Below are 21,649 nucleotides of genomic sequence, written 5' to 3' on the forward strand. Positions count from 1 at the left end.
TTCACTATCTTTGTTTTTCATTTTTTCATTTTTCCATTTTTTCTATTTTTAAAACTTTTCTCTTACCCTGCAGTTTATTTATTTATTAATGCTTGTATTTTCATACTCTACATTTGTACTAAATGTGATTCCACTTCATGTCATTAAACCTAGTCAAACGAGCATTGAGATCTCATGCAGCCAAACCATCAGCTGCCCAGCATTATCTCATTAACGCTAGATCACGTGACATGGATGTTTTATGTACAAAAATGGTAATCACTTATATGTAAGCCAGCTATGAGTAAGCGCTCTGCAAGAGCATGAAACGCGTCAGCAGCTTAGCTGTATTGCTCCAGCGGTGTCATGTACTAATTTTATGCCACGTTTTGAATAAAGAAGATTTTATTTGTCAATTCCGGAGTGCAGCTGTCCAGATCTTTTTCCTGCACGTATACAATTGTACCAGCAATTGCCAGCACCTGGAGCTCTCACCCTTTCACAAGTGGAGGACAGGAGATTTGAACCTGAACAGCCTAGAGCGGTGGTAACTATCTTTCCCCTACCCCACCGTGTAAATTTCAAAATGCTAACCATAACATACAAGGCCATTCACAACATCGCTCCCATCTACATCACCAACCTCATCTGCAGATCCCGCCCAAATCGTCCCCTCCGCTCCTCCCAGGACCTCCTGCTCTCTAGCTCCCTTGTTACCTCCTCCCATGCTCGCCTTCAGGACTTCTCCAGAGCCTCTCCCATCCTCTGGAACTCCCTGCCCCATTATGTCCGATCAGCCCCTACCCTGTCCACCTTTAGGAGATCGATGAAAACTCATTTATTCAGGGAAGCCTATTCCACACCCACCTAACAACTGTCCACGAGCCACACCCATCAAAGCATTCTCTGCAGCTGTTACCTTTTGTACCACCACCCCCTCCATTTAGAATGTAAGCTCTACAAGCAGGGCCCTCCTGCACCTTTTGTATTGAACTGTACTGTAATTGTGTTGTCCCCCCTATACATTGTAAAGCGCTGCGTAAACTGTTGGCGCTATATAAATCGTGTATAATAATAATAATAATAATAAATAAACCATTGAATGCCAATTGATGTTATGTAATGCTTTCATGCAACGTTTTTAGTTCTACTATTTTAGGTACCTGCCATATTCATTGCTATCGTGTTATCTCCAGGGATGCATGCCTCACACAAAGTCCCACCTTCCTTCTTTCTTCGATACCCAGAGTACGTTGCGGACCGTCATGACCCTTATTGAGGCATCAGGCTTTTCCATTAACTGGGACAAGTCGGTACTGATGCCTTTAGATCCTATAACCACCCCCCTCCCTGACTCTGCGGAAATGGTACAGGTGGTATCCTCCTTTTGCTATCTGGGCATTCAGGTTACCCTCGACCCATCTCACTATATTGAACTTAATCTAAATCCCCTCCTCCGTAAATTCTGTGAGAAATGTACTATTTGGTGTAAACTGCCATTTTCAGTAGTGGGGAGGATCAACCTCATCAAAATGGTCTGGGCACCACAATTGTTATATGTATTCAATAACTCCCCAGTCTGGGTTCCCCGCCAGTGGTTTGCCAGGATAGACTCCCAATTTAGGGAACCGATTTGGCATAAAAAGATGGCTAGGGTTAGTCTGTCAACATTACAATATAGCAAAGATTAGGGGGGACTGGCAGTCCCTCACTCTAGAGCCTACTACCTCGCTTCCCAGCTACAACAGTTGGGGGGCTGGGGAATGGTGGACTTAACGGACGCTATTCGTAGACTTCTAATCCCACCAGGTGATGATGTCTCCGCCCTTGCATGTTTGGAGGCGGAACTCATGCACTTAAATCCTAGGGCCCCCACAGTGACCATATTAAAGACTTTATGGTCATATGTTAAACGAATGCTAGGAATACAGGGTTTTCTAACACACACTCCATTATGGCGAAATCTGAACTATAGAGAGCTATTGAAACTCAGGGGGTTTAGAGATTGGGAAAGGGCAGGACTACTCTTTATCTCAAAGCTATATAATGGGCCAACCCTCATATCCTTTATGGAGGTACAAGCAGAGTTTGCCATCCCATGTAACCATTACTTCAAATACCTACAACTGAGACACGCCCTACAGATGCAATCAAGATGTGCTCAACTTAAGTTAACTGATCATACCTTAATACGGGAGATTCTTATGGAAGAAGATAAAAAGGGAATGAGTTCTAGAAGTTATAATATCCTCCTTAATGCTATACAGGATTCCTCCAAACTACCATGCAGACGGGGCTGGGAAAGGGATGCAGTTGCCATAGATGGAGAGACATGGGATCTCTGCCTGACCTCTGCCTCTTTGGTATCTGTATCTGCCTCTCAAAAATTATCTCATTTATATCTGCTATACAGGGTATACAGAACACCTGTACAACTTCATAAATGGGGGGACTCGCAATACCCCCCTATGCCTGAAATGCGAGAGAGATCATGGCAACCTCATTTATATGCTTTGAAAGTGCCCCAAGCTTTTTCGGTACTGGAAGGAGGTCCTTGACGGGATTTCTCAGGTATTCATGGCTAATATCCCACGAAACCCGGTTGTGTGCCTGTTGGGTGCCTTGGATGAGTCATTAACTCCATAAGCTCAAACTGCTGTTTTGCGACTACTATATGTTGTGCGTAAACTGGTTGCACAATTTTGGATTGTTCCCAGGGTGCCCACCAGGCGCCAATGGATAGAGGATGTCAATAAACTATTGATACGGGAAAAGTCGACGTACCAACATAGAAATGTTTCACGTAAATTCTACTCAATGTGGCAGGCCTGGTTGAATGTCCTGAGTTTGGCTCCACATCAGCTAATTAGGGACAGGCTCCTACAGGGGGAAAAGGATGTAAAAAGTCCAGAATAGTGGCTGACTGGGTCATACGCTACACAAGATTCCTTGTGGCACTGGCGACTTTGGTGGGTCGTGATTGTTTTTTTTTTTTTTTTCTTAGTTTACCCTCAGGGCTCTGAGGATCTGGATATGTTAAACTGATAGTTTTCTTTTTGGTTGCACTATCTCTTCATACATAAGTTAATCTTTGTAATTCTGGTTTACATGGTTCTGTATGCACTATATTGACCGGCAGTATATCATTGTATGAGAACTTTACTTTACTTTCTTATGTTTTTAATACCAATGCTATGCTCCTTTTCTCTACTGTGTACTGAATGGCATATATTCTGTATTGTGGTTGACAAAAATAAATCTTTTTTCTGATTAAAAAAAAGCAATAAATGCTAAATTTTTTTTTGTATGCACACTAAGTAACCTCTTAAAATTTCCCCATTACTCAGTTCTATTAAAATGTGGACACAAACACTTCCTTTACTGTCTTCTCACCACCATTGGCTCCAGGTTGCACATTCGAGTTCACTGAACTTCTGGTAGGTTGAGCATACTCTCTAAGTGCTTCACACACACAGTGAACTTGGGACCGCACAGGCGCAGAGAGGAGGGGGACTGGCCACCAGGGTTGTTTTTATGGATGCATGAGACTCAGTCATAGTGACCGACAGGAGCATGCAAACAAAGGTGGCTCCACCTGGACTGCTTTGAGTGCTATTATTGTGGGGAATTTCTATTGCTCATAAAAACTGGCAGAAACACTGGCAGAACTACCATCAGCCCTGATGAAGAGGACTTGCAGCCCCTGAAACGTGTTAGCTTTGCTATTGTGATTTGTACATTCTAGACCCTTCCATTGATTCTTATCTTTGCGGAAATGAGAACCTGACAGAGGATCTAACCACTCACCTTTCTATTCAAAACTAAATAAAACATTTTGGCTGGTGTTCAGATTTAAAGTAAAGTTTTTTTTCCATTTTGCACAGAGTAGGGGAAATCTTTGCATGTGCTCATGATCATCACTCATCATCCTAAACAGGACCTACCTGTGATTTCTTGGCATTTGTTTATTAGCTTTTTCATTGAATTTTCTTCATCAACTTTGAGGTTATATAGACAGCTAAAAGAAATAAACAGCAACATCAATTATACAAAGTATTATATAGCTCCACACCAGACAAAGAACTGAAAACAATACAAAGCTGAAATACATAGGGGTGTATTTACTAAATCTGGAGCATGTAAAATTGAATGCAGCTCAGAATAGAAACCAATCAGCGTTCAGGTTTTATTGCTAAAGTTTAATTGAACAAGCTGTAGTTAGAAGATGATTGGCTACCATGCACAGCTGTACCAGATTTTGAGTGAATCCATTTTAGTAAATCCCTCTCTATGCTGCATGAATAGATTCCTGGCATGTCACAATTTAAGACAACAGTAACATTTTTCAGTGAAGCTCCATCTTTTATCATTAAAAATATGTCACTAAGCTCCAGTTAGGTGCCAATGGGCTCCATTCACTAAACGGTATCTAATGCTTTCAGAAATGCTGTAAAATACTACTTAGCGTTTTAAAAAAATAAATAATTCAATCACTTTGAAACGCTACTAAAATACCGCATGTTTTAATGTATTAAGTGATGCAGTATTTTAGTAGTGAAAGCCTGTGGTACGTTAACAAGCAGTAAGTAGCTGGTTGTTAAGGAGTGGGTGGCTGCTGCATCCTTCACAACCATGACTCTTCTGCTGTCAGCGGGGTTTCCCTGTTGACAGCAGAGTGTAAACAAAAGAATTGCTGGCATATAAATAGTAAAAAAAAATTGGCGTAGGGTCCCCCACAAAATCCATACCTGTCCCTTATCCGAGCATGCAGCCTTACAGGCTAGGAAAGGGGGGGGGGGTGAGCGAGCCCCCCCTCCTAAACCATACTATGCCACATTCCCTCAACATAGGGGGCTTCCCCTCCACAAAGTACATTGTCCCCATGTTGATGAGGACAAAGCACTCTTCCCTACAATCCTGGCCTGGCGGTTGTGGCGGTGACTTATTGGAATCTGGCGCTGGCTCCTTACCAACCAATTAAATCAAACACATTCCTTAACTATCGCATGCCTGGACCACTACTTAATTACCGCATGCATTTATCTATATATTTCCCTTTGCGAATATACTTTAGTACTGTTTTATGTGGTATTTAACAGACGTTTTTGCTGAATGCGGTAAGTACCACATTAAGCAATAGTGAATTGACATTTTCAGGAACGCAATCTGCTTTTGCGAATGGAGCCCATTGCCTAGTATGAGATGATATCATCAGCCTGCTACAGGCAGGAGGAAGCATTTCCTTAGTCTATTCTCCTCCAGTGATCAGATTGCAATGATGTTTGAATCATGTTTATTAGAATAGGTTGCTGTTTACATGTCATGAAGTTTGATGTTGTTCATTAGGGTATGCTATCTATATATTAGACAAAGATATTTTTAAAAAATCTGTGACTATGGAGTGGGTAATGAAAGGGTTAATATGAATTGGGTTATGTAATGGTTATTGTTTGGTGGGTAAAGGGTTAATAATAAAATTGATTTAAAGCTGAATTCCAGGTATGGATTTTACTGCATAGTTACATTGGTCCAGCTTGTATCAATGTAAATATGCATATACCATATCTGTGGGATCCTTGGAAAGCTGTAAATTACTGTAGTAATTGCTGCTACTACAGTGATCACCACTGTTGTCCGGGCCCTGTACCAAGCAGTTGCCCTGCTGCATAGTAACCAGACGGGGTCGTCCTTTCGGCAGAGGCACCATTCACAGAATGCATTGTATTTGTCTCAGTGAATGTAAGACATACTTTGATTGGTCAAGATGGAGTAATGATGTCATGATCTCCACCTCACTCAATCACAGAACTATGCAGCAGGGCAACCACTTTTCAAGGGACCTGGAAGACAGCAACAATCACTGTAGTAGAAGCAACTACTACAGTGATTTCTAGGGATCCCACAGTTAAAGAGGAAGTAAATCCTGATGGGTTTTACTTCCTCTTTGTTTCCCTGCAAAGGTAAAGCATAAAGGGTTACTATGCATAATAGCCCATTATGTGTCACTTACCTGACACAGGAGCCTGCGATGTCCCCGATTTCCTCACTGGCAGCGAGCGTCCATTCTTCGCCCCTCTTGGCGCGGGAGCCGCCAGTCACGGCATGACCCCAGCTTGAAACAGCATAGCGTGCCCTTTCAAGACTGCGCATGAGCCCAATACAACGGTGCATGCGCAGAAGACAGTGTCGTTTGGGGAAATAGTAAATATCTCCTAAACCCTGGTTTAGGAGATATTTCAAGCACCTACAGGTAAGCCTTAATCTAGGCTTACCTGTAGGTGAAAGTGGTCTATAAGGGTTTACAACCACTTTAAGAGATATGCAAATTAACATTGCTCCAATCTGGACCAATGTAACTATGTGATAAAATCAATATCTGGAGTTCAACTTTAACCTCCCTGGCGGTCAGATTATGTCTGATTTTTGAATGTCAAAGCAGCATGGAAATTTGGAATAATTCACCTAAATCTGTCCAAACAATAGTCTAGTAGACATCCCAGGCATGATAAAGTTTGAAACACAAAATCATAAATTATAATATTATAAATAACTATAAAAAATAATAATATAATAATAATACATTTTACTCAATAATGTAATCAGATCAAAAACACTGAAATGTGTCCAAACAAGGATGCAATATTATTAGTCACTGTAATAATAAACACTGCATATTGGTTTAGTAAACATCCTGGGTATGAAAAATTTTGAAACATGGGACTGCACAAAGTCCGACGTCACAATCAGGACAATGGAAAGTGTCCCTCTATGTCAAAAGCGGTTTTAGACCAGCTAGAAAACAGCGCTAGTGAATTAAAATTACTTGCAGAATTGAGCGATAGCAATCTGTGGGGAAATTCGTCGACAGCGACGATCCTGCGACTGAGCTAAGTGCTGCGTGATCCCTATCACAGTCAATAGAGCACCAAGTTTGCAGATCACTGAGCTCAGTCGCAGAACCATCGCTGTCGTCACTTTCAGTGTCTGATGACGAATTTCCCCACGAATCACTATCGCTCAATTATTTCAAACCCACTGACAGAAATTAGTTTATTCCTAATAGTTGTCATCATGCCTCCTGGCTCAAGTCAGTGCCAAAAAGTCAAAGACTTAGGCGCAATTGCACTGAACACAGTGTGTTCTTGGCACAAGCTCAGGTCCTGACCCTGTCGACAGAGCAGATTTGTTGAAAGAGAACATGGGAGGTCATATGAATGAATCATTCCATAATCCATTCATTACTAATTATTCTTGCCAACACTCTAACATCAAACATATAGTGAATAAACATTGGCACATTCTTAAGAATGACTCAGTTCTCAAGTCAATTTTACCTGACAGACCTCAGGTGGTTTTTAGGGGCGCACCCTCTTTGAAGGACAAGTTAGCTCCTAACATTTTGAACCCTCCCAGTATAAGACCCACCTTTTTTGCAGAACTCACTGGTTATTACCAATGTAAAAAGTGTCAGGTCTGCTCTATCAATGGATGCAGGACTAGAAGGACCACCAGGTTCAGTTCCAGTTGCACTTCCAAGAGCTATACCTTCGAGCTCTTTATCACTTGTTCCACTGTGGGAGTTGTGTATATGCTTCAATGTCCATGCGGCCTGCAGTATGTAGGCCAGACTAAGCGACCATTGCAGGTACGTCTGAATGAACATATTAATAACAAACGAAAAGGTTTCACTAAACATTTGGTATCGAAGCATTACCTCACAGCGCACAATAGGGATCCATGTAAGACTATATTTTTGGGTATAGACAAATATAGGCCCCATTGGAGGCATAGCTGTTTAGTTAGGAGTATCTCCAGGTTAGAGATGACATGGGTACATAAGCTGAAAAGTTATACCCCTTTTGGTTTAAACATTGATGTGGATGTTAATTCCTTTATTGTAGAGCTGCACAATTAATCATCAAGAATCGTTATCATGATCTTGACTAAAGTGTTTCACAATTCTTTCTATGCAAATAATTCTCTCTGCTCTTCTGAAGCCACAGCAGTCAAAAGAAAGGAGGAGGAAAACTGGGCAGTCTGCCAAGAATCAAAACATTCTTTATCAGTTGAACTTAAGTATAAACATTGTAACAATTTGTACAATGGACTAGACTTTGTGTGTAAGTGAAAAAAGTTTAATCACTTAAACACTAAACCTTTTTCTGACATTTGTTGGTTTCAAGTTAAAATCTTTTTTTTTGCTAGAAAATTACTTAGAACCCCCACACATTATTTAGATTTTTTAGTAGACACCCTAGAGAATAAAATGGTGGTTGTTGCAATATTTTATGTCACACTGTATTTGCGCAGTGGCCTTTCAAATGCAATTTTTTTTGAAAATTACTTTAATGAATTAAAAAAAAAAAAAATAACCAGTAAAGTTAGCCCATTTTTTTGCATAGTGTGAAAGAGTCGCGAGAATCGTTTAAGAATTGTGATCTTTTTATTGTAAGCAAAAAAATTGTGATTCTCATTTTGGCCAGAATCGTGCAGCTCTACTTTATTGATAATTCCTAGTGACTTATTTTCATTTTCATTTTATTTTAGTTCTAATTTTCTTTATATTTTATTTTTCATCAACATTTTTTATCAATGTCATCTTTCTTTTTATTTCCATTAGCAAGTGTATTGTTTGGTTAATACTGCAATTGTGTTTATAAATTTCTATATTATTATTTTTCTCCTTGACACCAATATGTGAATTCAATCTGAGTCTCGGATAGCTGAGTGTTACCTCCCTGGCAGATGAATCATTCTTAAGGTTTCATATTTTTGTTTATTTTATTTTACATATATATATTTACTTCTAGGAAGTGTTAGTTGTCTATTCATGTTATTTATTTATGTTGCCTTCCTAGGTACTGATTTATGAAACCCTTTTTTATTACTACTGCAATTCATCCTGTAACTTATTACCATTAATTTATTTTCATTGGGCCGTTATGCTTTGGCTTGGAGATGTGCATTACCGTTTGGTTTGCATGTTTTTTTGCCTTTGATTACTGGCCCAGTACATTCAATTTTTATTATTTCTGTTTTCGGAATGTACGTCTGTATCTGCCTCTTTTATTTGAGCCTCTATATCCCCGCAAGAGGATGCCTAGTTTTTGCCCTTACTTTAATGGCATTTTTACATGTGTAGCATTGGAATTTTTGCCTGTTAGTACTACTTAATGATAAGCTATGGACAATGTTACAAACTGGCACTTAGCACCATCTAGTGGCCTAAATGTATATTGGGACTTTGTGTTTTTTCTTTTATTCTTGCTGAGGAACTTAAGTAAGATGTCACAGGAAGTGATTTGTTTGTTTACATTCTAAGGGACTCGTCTACCCACAAGGTTAGATAGCCTACCCATGAACACTTAGTGCGGAACTGCATGCTGGGTAGGATATAAAAGGACACCGGCGGCCATGCTTTGGTCTCTTCAGGACGCATTGCCTGCCTGCAAGGGTCTGTGCGGAGGCCTTCCGGAGAGCATGGCCTTTAAATTCTGTGGAGCAGAACAATCAACGTCTCTGTTTGGTATCTGTGTGCCGAGTAAGTTGTGTCACTGAATCGGGAAGAATCCAGAGACGTCTGACGGAGCCTACAGATAGTCCGGGTCATCTTGCGAGAGAGAAGCAGCGTGACGGAGCTGGCTTAAAGCAGGATTGAGGCAACCGGAGCGGAGGGTTCCCATTCTTCCAGGCCTAGTTTGGTGAGAGGGCTGCCGCCCATAATTCTTGACGCACTTTTTACACACGTAGTTGTATACCACAGTTTGCTGGAGCATGAGACATCAGAGTACAGGCCCGATCAAATACCAGCCGCTCCTTCGGGGGGTAAGCGCTACATGTGGGGGCTCGTCCGGAAATGCTGTTACTCTGAAATCAAGCCCACCCTAATGAACTCAAGAATGGACTCCCTCACTGTGGTGCAGTGGTGCGAAGCAGAAGGCACTTGCTCAGAAGCGAGTGTGGCACTTGAACTCTGGGGTGATGTCTGGGAGGAAGAACAAATTAGCCGAGTGATGAAGACACTGTCCCCAGACCGAAAAGCAGAAGTGGTTGCTGTTAGACCAGATCATGGGACCTCCCGCACTTATGCGCTGTTTGAGTGGAGAAAGGGAGTCCCTGAAAACTTCAAGGGAAACAGTGTTAAGTTGGCTGATAAGACTAAGTTTTACCTGACAGACCCAGGGAAACCAGGGAGAGGTCCTACCAGCTTCTCACAGATGAGATCAGCCAAAGCAAAAGCCCCCCCCGGGCATGTTCAACTGCACTTGAACCAGAGCTCTTTACAGCCCTAGGGAATCTGGTATCCCAACATACCCAGGAACTGGGTATCAAAAACTCAGCACTTTCTCCGGGAGACAGCCCATACCTCCAGAGGAAAACACCTTTGAAGAGTGGGTGGAGCAGACCACACAAGCCCTGGATGAATGGGACATTCCTGAGGCTCACAAAAAGCAGAGAATCACAGAGAGTTCAAAGGGCCCTGACTCAGAAGCTATCCGAAATTTGAAGCTCAGCAAGCGGAACTGTGTGGCTCAAGATTACCTAAACATTCTGCAGGATGTGTTTGGGCGAACCAAGAAGGTTTCAGACCTGATTTATCAATTGGAGCACACTTATCAGAATGTAGGGGAGAAGCTGTCAGAGTACATGAGGCGCCTGGACAAAATCATACACCAGATCTTGCTGAAGAAGGGTTTAGACCCCTGCAAGGTAGATGAGATCCGAGTCTTGAGTGGCGCCCAGCCTTTGTACCCCATCACACTCCAGTTAAGAACCAAGAAAGACGGGGGCATCCTGAAGTATCAGGATATGATCTGAATTGTACGAGAAGAGGAAGCCATTCTCGAGAGGAAAAAAGAGAAGGTTCAAGGGCCAAAATCGGTTGTTGGAGTCAGGGCAGCTAGTGCAATCACTGATGATTCTCAGATAGAGCTTCTCAGGACCCAGGTGTCACAACTAATGGAGATGATGGCTCTGTTGACTGTAAGGCCCGCTATCCTACCAGAAGACAAAGGAGTTCGACTGCCAAAAAAACTGTTAAGTCCCACATTAGAAACCAAGCCAGGGTCCTGTTTCAATTGTGGAGGGGTTGGGCACCATAGGCGAATATGCCCAAGCCCAAGGGCAGTGACAAGACGCCAAAAGCCGGCGGAAAACTTCAAAGGGCCCCAGTGAAGGAGTCAACTAGGTGCCCTGTTACAGTTGCCAACTCCAACCAACCCCAGATGTACCAGGCTCCTAGGGCCACAGGGAGGCTGGAGCCGGGTAAGGAGCCAAAGAAACAAGGAAAAAAGGTACAAGCTACTAGACAGGTTAAACCTGTGACTCATAGTGGACTCCCTCCCAAACTAGTGGGGCCCTCTCCAATCATCCCCATCCAAGTAGAGGGGATCTACACTAAAACCCTGCTGGATACCAGAGCCCAAGTGACTTTATTATACAGAGACTTCTATGAGAAACATCTCAAACACCTTCCACTGCAAGGGCCGGAGGAATTGGAGATATGAGGCATAGGCACAAAGAATTTCCCTTACGACGGCTACCTACCCATCAAACTCACCTTCGATCCGAGTGTGGCGGGGAGGCCGAAATCTTTGACACCATAGCAGTGGTGTGCCCTCGCCCCCCAGGGGCTGATAAGAGCTCCCTTATCATTGGGACCAATACCAACCTGGTTCGAAGACTCCTGACACTGCTTGTGCAGGAGAAAGGTGCATCAGGCACGAGGGTACACCCCATGTTAAGTCAAGTGTACAAGGATCTAGTGCACGAACAGGAGGCCCCTGCAGAAGGTGTGGGAAAGGTCTGGCGCCTGGATAGGAGTGAAAAACTGGTGCAGCCGGGTGAGGTAGTCTGCCTAAAGGCCTCTATCAAGCTGAGTTAGAGACGACCTGGCCCTTTCATTGTTCTTGAGACGAACAAGCAGAAGAAAGAAGGGGGCCTGGAAATAATCCCAGAAGTGTTGTCAACCAATGTACTGAAGAGAAGAAAAGGGAAAGTCTCAGTCAGTGTGCGAAATACCACAGCCTCACCCGTGAAGATACCAGCCAGGGTGCTGCTCGGACAAGTAAACCAAGCAACCCCAGTCTCACCGTGCGGTATCATGGGAGGAAAAAAAGGAGCGATCCCTCAGGAGGAGTTCTAAGAACACACCCCTCACACCAGATTAGATGAAGAGGAACAAAACCCAACTCATGAGATGGAGGACAGCCTTCTCAGAAGGGGAGTTTGACGTGGGGCTTGCAAGGAGTGCTGAACACAAGATCCGACTGGAAGAAGATAAGCCCTTTCGTGAGAAGGTCAGACGGATTCCACTGGGAGACCTTGAGGACCTCCAAAAGCAGCTGGCTGAACTGAAGAGAATAGGGATTATCAGAGAGTCCCGGAGTCCACTTAGAGAGCCAAGGACCGATGGGTCTGGTCTGTATAGACTTCTTATGTCTGGAATCTGACTTGAGTGGACAAGGAAACGTTCTGGTAGTCACTGATCACTTAGGTATGCCCAAGCATTCTCTACTAAAGATCAGCAAGCAGCCACAGTGGCAAAGACCCTAGTGGAGAAGTTCTTTGTTCACTATGTAGTAAAAAGTCACGTGGCAGTGACGTAACATGTAGGAGGAGCCTGTGACGTCCAGCAACTGCAGTGTGTGAGTTAAGGTAGAGCTGTGCCGCTGAGCTCTTGTTTGCAGCCTGATCAATACAAAAGCAATCCCATCCAGAATGAGTCTGTGAGTGAGAAAACCCTATCTTAAGTATAGTATCCAATGAATCATTAATCTCTGCGCAATGGATTGTTAATTTTTCTCCCCATATGTCCGGAATCTGAGAGAAGCAGTGATTAATATTGAAGAAAAAGCGTAAGGAGTTAAAGGTAACATTTTATTCTTTTTTCACCATCACTTTGTATTTTTGTTTCAACATTGTCACAAGTTAATTGACACTGTTTTGGTTTAATGATATAACACTTGATGATTATCCATACTTTACATGAAGGATTTGTAGGCAAAGGAGGATTTTTTGTATATACAATCTTTGCACATTTGTATTTATAATTTTAGAGTAATCTCATGGAAGTACAACATATATAATTTGATTTCATTTATTTTACTTAAATAGATTTCACCCAACATATTTATTATAAGGAGTTTATAGCTGTGTCATAGCACATACACAGCAAGGTTTATTACTGTGCGTTTTTCAGTAGCACACTTATGTGGGATCAGTTGAGTTGAATTTAATTTATTAATGAAAATTCACTGTTATCACTAGAAGTGGAATTTTACCTCTTATTTTACCACTTTGCGTTCGTTTTTAGCACATTTATGTGGGATTAGTTTGAGTTGAATTTAATTTATTAGTGAATATTTACTGTTATTATTATAAGTGGAATTGTACCTCTTATTTTACCACCCTTATTTTTACCACCCTTATTGGAATTTAATGTTACTATTAGAAGCATATTTTTACTCTTTATTTTTTATGGGAATATGAGGATAATATAAGCGCAACTGACCATTTTTACTATTTATTGATTTTAATACACACCAAGTTGCAGCTATATTATTTGGTCATCTCATATTAACCATTTGGCTCTCATAGTATAAAAATTGCAACCACGTCAGCGCTTGAGCTCTCTTATATACTTTATTCACTATGGTTTACCTACACGGATCCATTCAGACTAAGGGAGAGACTTTGAAAGTACTCTGATCAGGAAACTATTGGACTATTGGATCTATTAGGGATTCAGAAGTCTAGAACTACCCCCTACCACCCACCAACCAGAGAGGTTTAGCAGGACTCTTCTCAATATGTTAGGGACTTTGACTGCTGAACAAAAACCACATTGGAGCAAGCACAGCACTGCCTTAGTACATGCTTACAATAGCATTAGGAGTGATGCTACCGGGTATTCACCCTACCAATTGATGTTTGGGAGAGAAGCCAGACTACCGGTGGACCTAGCTTTTGGAACTTCTCTGGACCATACCTCAGTGACCTCTCACCGAGGGTATGCGGATAGGTTGGGGAGGAGTTTAAAGATTGTCATCTTGCAAGAGAGGAGCAGCATGACGGAGCTGGCTTAAAGCAGGATTGAGGCAACCGGAGTGGAGGGTTCCCATTCTTACAGGCCTAGTTTGGTAATAGGGCTGCCGCCCATAATTCTTGATGCACTTTTTACACACGTAGTTGTATACCACAGTTTACTGGGGCTTGAGAAATCAGAGTATAGGCCCGATCAAATACCAGCCGCCAAGATGGCGCTCTCTGACGACTCAGACCGAGGCTTGGCTAAGTTTGTCTTGTTATATAAGCGGTGCGTCAGGACGCCGCCGCCCGTACCCTGTGACGACGTCCTTTGTAGTAACAAAACGCGTAGGAAGGAGCGGCGTGCTGACGCCACCTGCGTGCTGCGCTAGTCCCGGAAGTAACGGGCTGTTGTCCAGAGCCAGCTGACTCGATCGTTTTTGTTTGCTGTTTTTAATCTACAATCTTGTAAGTGCCCATTCGTCTTTTATATCATTAAATCTTCTAAGGTTTTACACTATGCAAGCCTTCTTTTGTTTCTATGGGGATTTACCATCTGGCTGCATTGAGATGTTGAGTACCGCTGCTGGAAGTGAGGAGTTTTGTGCCTACCATTGAGACCCCAGGCTGGGTTATTAGCCACTTGCATTCCTGCCCATTACGCTTCACTGTATATCATATTTTGTCACTCATTTGTTGCTATCACTTCTTTTTTGAGATTGGGTTCCACTAACCCATCCATATATACACATTGTTTCCTATATACATTTTTTATTTTGAATTTCTACCTTTGTGTTCACATTCACATGGTATTAGCATTGGGTTTCACTTGCCTCCTTATTACAGAGTTGCTTTTAGCGTTTGCTATTGGTAAACGCATTGGCCCAATTCCATTGGCTTGCCTATATCACAAATCCTTAGCGCAGCTTCATCTTGTTCATATTGCCTGTTTTGGCGTCGTATAACACCTTGAATTGCAGCTTGGTCCTTTTAGATAATAGCGCAGTTTTCTTTTTAACAACATCACAGAATGTACCCTTGTGGCTAATAGAAGAAAGTGTCAGAAATAGACTTGAAAAACTTAACATAAACAAATCACCAGGACGAGATGGCTTACACCCGAGAGTCCTTAAGGAACTGAGTCAGGTGATAGCTAGACTTTTGTTCCTAATTTTTATGGACAGTTTACTGCCTGGAATTGTACCAGATGATTGGAAAAAAAGCCAACGTGGTACCAATAATGGAAAAAGGGCAGAGACATACAGGCCAGTCAGTCTAACATCAATAGTTTGTAAATTATTGGAGGGGATGATAAGGAACTATCTATCCAAGAATTTGCTGATGAAAATAGTATCATTAGTAGTAATCAGCATATATTCATGAAGGATCGTTCTTGCCAGACCAATCTATTAACATTCTATGAGGAAGTGACCTGCCATCAAGGTAGGTCTGTGGACGTGGTATATCTGGATTTTGCAAAGACATTTCCCCATAAACTTTTACTTTGTAAACTGAGGTCTGTCGGTATGAACCATAGGTTATGTACCTGGATAGAAAACTGGTTACAGGCGCAAGTCCAAAGGGTGGTGATAAATATTGAGCACTCAGAATGGGCTAGAGTGGTAAGTGCGGTACCCCAAGGCTCTGTCCTGGGACCAATTCTGTTTAATTTATTTATAAATTATATAGAGGTTGGTATAAATAGCTCAATCTCAGTGTTTGCTGATGACACAAAAATAAGTAGGGAAATAACTTCACAGCAGGAAGACCTCAACAAATTAATGGGTTGGGCAATTACATGGCAAATGAGGTTTAATGTTGAAAAATGTAAAGTCATGTATTTGGGTGATAAAAATAGGAATGCAAGTTAGTCCCTAGGAGGAGAACCTCTGGGGAAATTCAGGATGGAAAAAGATCTAGGGGTCATAGTAAATGACAGACTCAGCAATGGTATGCAATGCCAAGCTGTTGCAAGCAAAGCCAACAGAATATTAGCATGCATTAAAGGAGAAGTACAGCCAAAGCTTGTTTCGTTACTTCCCCTGTGGATCACAGGAGTGCAGTTTGTTTTGCACTCCTGTAACCCGTTTTCAGCTGACAGTAAGCTGACGCCCACTGTCAGCTGACATCACAGAGCCAATCCAGGTTCAGGAAAGCTCTTGACCATATGATCGTGATCCATCCACATGCCTGGATCAGTCACCTGGCTCAGTCTCTCAGCGAGCCACTGAAACCCTGAGCCGGAAGCTCCCGCCTCCTCCGCAGCCCAGCACTCCAGTGAGCGCAGGGTGTGGTGGGGGAAGGCAAAGCAGAGAGGCGGTGACTGAGAGTCACCCTCTCTTTGCTCATGGAGCACTAAGAACTGAGCAGTGTTTGATCACTTGATTCTCAGTTTTAGAGCTGGCAGGGGACAGATGACCGATGTGGCATCCACCTAGGTAAGTATGATTCTAAAAAAAATAAAATAAATTCCAATACTTCCCTTTTAAAAATGGGATGTATTCAAGACATAATTATAAGATGAAACAATCAGCGCCACAAGTAAAAAATATTGTGATGTTTAAATAAGATAACCTAATAATAAACGTGCACAGCTGCTAAACATTCCAAGTGGTAGACCACACTTATTTAAAAATGGATAGTAAATAAATAAATGTAGCGCTATGTGTAAAATTATAAATATAAAGTGCAAATCTCTAAAATAAATAAATCCTACGTATAAATGAATAGTCCATAAAATGAAAAAATGAAGAAATAAAACATGAAAAACTCTTTTTGTGATCAGTGTATCCACACAATTCCACCACAGTGATTGTTTGTCCTCAAAAGGAGTGCACACCACCACCAGTAAAAATGCGCGCTCACCTCCCAGATTAATCAAAACTCATATGCGGATCTCCACACAAACTCTTTGCTCTCACTTCCTCTTCCCAATCAATGGTGAGTAATCCAGATGGCTCTTTTCTTAATGGTAACTATAATAAGTATAGAGACCATAGTGTTCTCCGTATACAAATTTATTCAAAGCCCCCAAACAGACAAGTTGCACTTACAAGATAAAAACTTTTAAAATCACATAAAAACCTCCAGAGTAGCACCGCCGTGTCCACATACACAGTGCCTGGCTGAACGTGGCTATCAGCTCCTCGCTTCTAGACACATATCGGCCAATCACAGGCCTTCCTCAGTAGAACTGCGTATATGAGTTTTGACTCATCTGGGAGGTAAGCGCGCATTATTACTGGTGGTGGTGTGCACTCCTTTTGAGGACGAACAATCACTGTGGTGGAATTGTGTGGATACACTGATCACAAGAAGAGTTTTTCATGTTTTATTACTTCATTTTTTCATTTTATGGACTATTCATTTATATGTAGGATTTATTTATTTTAGAGATTTGCACTTTATATTTATAATTTTACACATAGCGCTACATTTATTTATTTACTATTCAAGACATAAAACAATAATTCTGCTACTCTACAAGACTCTGGTCCAGCCACATCTTGAGTATCTAGCTCTGGTTACCAGTCCTCAGGAGGAAGTGCTGGAACTGGAGAAAGTCCAGAGAAGGGCAACAAAGCTTATAAAGGGACTGGAAGACCTCAGTTATAGGGAAAGACTACATGCATTAATCTTATTCTCTCTGGAGAAGAGACGTACCAGAGGGGATATGATAGCGTAATACGAATATCTTACTGGTGACCCTAGCATAGGGAAAAAACTTTTCAGTGGGAGGGAGTTTAAAAAAACAGAGGGCCATTCATTGAAACTGGAAGAGAAGCTGTTTAACCTTAACCACTTCCGGACCGGCTCACGACGATATACGTCGGTACTTTGAAGAGGCATATCGTTGTTATGCCAGCAGCTAGCTGCCATAACCCCGGTATCCTCTTCTTCAGTGAGCGGTCCGGTTTCAGATTAAAGTGGTCTCTGTGATGGATTCTCTGCAATATCACTTTTATCAGTGGCGGGAGAGGCCCCCCTCCCGCTGCGCTCCAGTGCCCTCCGCCGCTTCCTGGGAGCGGCAGAGGTGACCGGATTCTTCTCCGTGTGTGCTATGGAGCTGAGTGAGGGGAAGATGGCCCCCACCCAGCTCCATACCATTGCAGGGCGGAAGCGACGTCAAAACTTCACTTCCACTCATAGCTCTTAAAGGGACATTTTTTTTTTTTTTCAAACAACATTTTTTTTTATTGTTGCATTTTTGTGTAAATATGAGATCTGAGGTCTTTTTGACCCCAGATCTAATATTTAGGAAGTCCTGTCATGCTTTTTTCTATTACAAGGGATGTTTACATTCCTTGAAATGGGAATACAAGTGACACATTTTTTTTAAAAGAACAGTGTAAAAATAAAAAATTTAAATAAAATAATAATTAAAATATATTTTTTTAACATGCCCCGTCCCGCCGAGCTCGCGTGCAGAAGCGAAAGCATACATGAGCAGCATCCGCATATGAAAACGGTGTTCAAACCACACTTATGAGGTATTGCCACGATCATTAGAGCAAGAGCAATAATTCTAGCCCTAGACCTCCTCTGTAACTCAAAACATGCAACCTGTAGAATTTTATAAACGTCGCCTATGGAAATTTTTAAGGGTAAAAGTTTGTCGCCATTCCAAGAGCAGGCGCAATTTTGAAGGGTGACAGTATTGATGGGTATCAATTTACTCGGCTCAACATCATCTTTCACAATATAAAAAAATAATTGGGCTAACTTTATTGTTGTCTTATTTTTTTATTCAAAAATGTATTTTTTCCAAAAAAAGTGCACTTGTAAGACAGCTGCGCAAATACGGAGTGACAAAGTATTGCAACGACCGCCATTTTATTTTCTAGGGTGTTAGAAAAAAAAACAATATATATTGTTTGGGGGTTCTAAGTAATTTTATAGCAAAAAAAAATGACTTTAACTTGTAAACACCAAATCTCAAAAAGTGGCTCGGTCCTTAAGTGGTTAAGCTGCGTAGAGGATTCTTTACTGTCAGAACGGTAGGATTTGGTACTCCCTTCCACAAGTAATGGTATCAGCAAGGAGTGTCGCTAGTTTCAAAAGACTTTTAAATGGGCATCTTAACGATCGCAACATACAGGGATATGAGATTTAATATTGACATAAACCCACACACACCACAGGTTGAACTGGATGGACTGGTGTCTTTATTCATCCTTACCAACTATGTAACTATGTGAGTATCAGACGTTGTTCTGACTGAGGCTGTTCTCATAGGGTCTGAGATACTGGCCATTCCCCATCCTCAGCAGTGTCCTGGACTGTAAACCTAGAGAAAAATTCCCTTCCTGTGCAGTGTTCCTGATATGGCACTGGTTACCAATAGCTGTGCAGTGGTGCAGGGTAACCAGATGCCAAAGAGACTTACCTCATGGTCCCCAGCTGTGAGGCCTTAGACTGTCCAATATTCACAGTTGCTCAAGAAGAAGGCTGTCCTCTAATTGCTAAGTACTAACCCCTCTCCTGTCACAAGTTTTACCAGCAATTAATCACTAAAAGACAACCATTAGAGTGTTTATTGGAGCCGGAATGAATGGACTGACAATCGGCCAATATTTTGCAATTACCAAAGTTGGCTTTTTGTTCACTTTAACATTAGATGTTCTAGTTGTTTAGGCTGAATCAGACCTGGTTTAGGTTCTTCCCTTTCCTCCAAGTCCCCTCAAAGTCCCCCCTTCAGAATTCTTTCTCTACCTACAGCTCAAAAATACTGTCCAAAATGCTCTTAAACACACATCTTCGGGGGGGGGGGGGGGGGGGGGGGCGTGACCGGAAATGAGCCGCGCAGGACGCCTCAGAAAGGAGCTCCAGGGATTCCGAATCCACATCCATCCGAGCCTTAAAAAGCTTAGAACAGGTTTGGACCCCATAGATCTGTTGGGCTTCACCCCCTGCCCATACCACTATTGTGCCGATTCGGTACACATCGCGGCCTCCGGCCTAGTCCGTGTCCTGCCACCATTATGGCCGATCCCGGTGCCATCCTCGGGCTCAGAGGGACACATACCTGCCATCCTCCATCCTGGCAGCACCACTCCAGCCTACCTCCCCACCATTCCAAAGGACTCCTTAAGTAAGAGCCCTAAAGCAGCAGACAGCTCTCCCCTCAGCCATTTTAACTCCATCCAGCTCCATCCTCGGGCACTGACAGGTATAACCTCTACATCCTTCTTCCAGACAATACCACACCATCCCCTGCCCTCATCCACATCATATGGGAGGTTTGTCTGGGAGTTTGGCCTAGAAATAAAGATGGCCCGAGGTGCATGTACGGCGGCTCCTAAGATGGCTGCATAGAGGCGCATGCGTGGCTTCTGATCATGGTGGACGGGTAGGCTTGGAGCTCGGTCCCCCACCGCCTCTCCGGGAATCCCGCTGTTCATTCTGCAGCTTTGCCAGCCACGGGAGTCACCTCCACGATCTCCTGCGGTGAACCCGCACCCCATGGGAAAGATTGGAGACCAGAGGAAGAATTACACCAGTCTTTAACCCTCGGGCCTCCTCCGCCATGGAACGCTTCCTGCATAGGCCCTCATCCACAGTCTCGAGTGACAGGGACAATGCGCAGGACCCTCCAGAGCGTTCTGAACATAAGACCGGTATGCTCACTGATCTCACCCACACTCCAATACAGGGGCCTTCCCCCCTTTAACACCAGACAATTTGGACACTAAACTACAATTCCTGCTTCAGGCCATTACACATAACATTGTTCTGGAAGTGGGTAAACTTGCTAAGGAGTTGAGAGTGGAGATAGGCCAATTAGGAGACACCTGACACCTTGGAATCTAAGTTTGACGAGCTGGTGCAATATGTCCAAGTCTTAGAGGATGACAATGTCGCCATTAAACACTCCGTCACTCAGCTTCAGGCACAACAAGAAGACCTTGAAAACAGAGAATGCAGGCAAAACCTGCGGATCAGAGCAGTCCCCTGAAGCAGTAGAAGACATCTTCTGAGCCTGTTTAATGTGGTTGCCCCTAAAATCCCTGATATTGACTGGCGCTTAGACAGGGCTCACAGATCCTTGGCCCCCAAACCCCCAGCTGGAGCCAACCCGAGAGACGCGATTGTCAGATTCCATTACTACGACAGCAAAGAGGCTTTAACTATCGCCACCCGCAATCAATCTAGGCTTGACTTCAAAGGGGCCAGGATTCAGATTTTCAACGATCTCTCGCCTATCACCCTGGCAAGACGTAGAAACCTCCACCCGCTAACACTGCACCTCCAAACCCACAAAGTTATATACCGATGGGGGTTTCCTTTCCGCCTCTCTGCTTCCCGAGAGGGCTTACAATACTCCCTCCGTGACCTCTAAGAAAGTGACACTTTTCTACATAACTTGGGCCTACCACCTCTACCGGATGAGGATCCTGTACCGCTTCCTGCCACTCCCAAGCCACCAACAGCTCCGGGCCGCATCTGGACCCCAGTGAGGCAGATGCCGTTCAAGTCCAACTTCACTCCTCAGAGACGCCCACCATCCAGATTTCCAACCTGATGACCTCTCAGCCTGGCTGCGGCTTTGATTGTCTTTTCTTCTGTTTGGCCTCCTGATGTTCCTGTTTGGCCAATAACCCCTTAGGGGGTCTGTCCATGCACCTACATTCCTATGGGTGCG

At 42.9% G+C, this 21,649-nt stretch overlaps 1 protein-coding gene across 2 annotated transcripts in view; it reads right to left on the minus strand.

The window, feature by feature from the left end:
• LOC141148608 (uncharacterized) overlaps positions 1–21,649 on the minus strand; it is a 104,998-nt gene that overhangs the window by 70,762 nt on the left and 12,587 nt on the right. For both annotated transcript variants that reach the window (XM_073636210.1, XM_073636212.1), the window contains exon 3: positions 3,924–3,997. In XM_073636210.1, the coding sequence (XP_073492311.1) occupies positions 3,924–3,997 (74 nt within the window). The remainder of the gene's footprint in view (positions 1–3,923; positions 3,998–21,649) is intronic.

The sequence above is a fragment of the Aquarana catesbeiana genome, linkage group LG06 (assembly GCF_042186555.1).
Source record: "Aquarana catesbeiana isolate 2022-GZ linkage group LG06, ASM4218655v1, whole genome shotgun sequence".
NCBI lineage: Eukaryota > Metazoa > Chordata > Amphibia > Anura > Ranidae > Aquarana > Aquarana catesbeiana.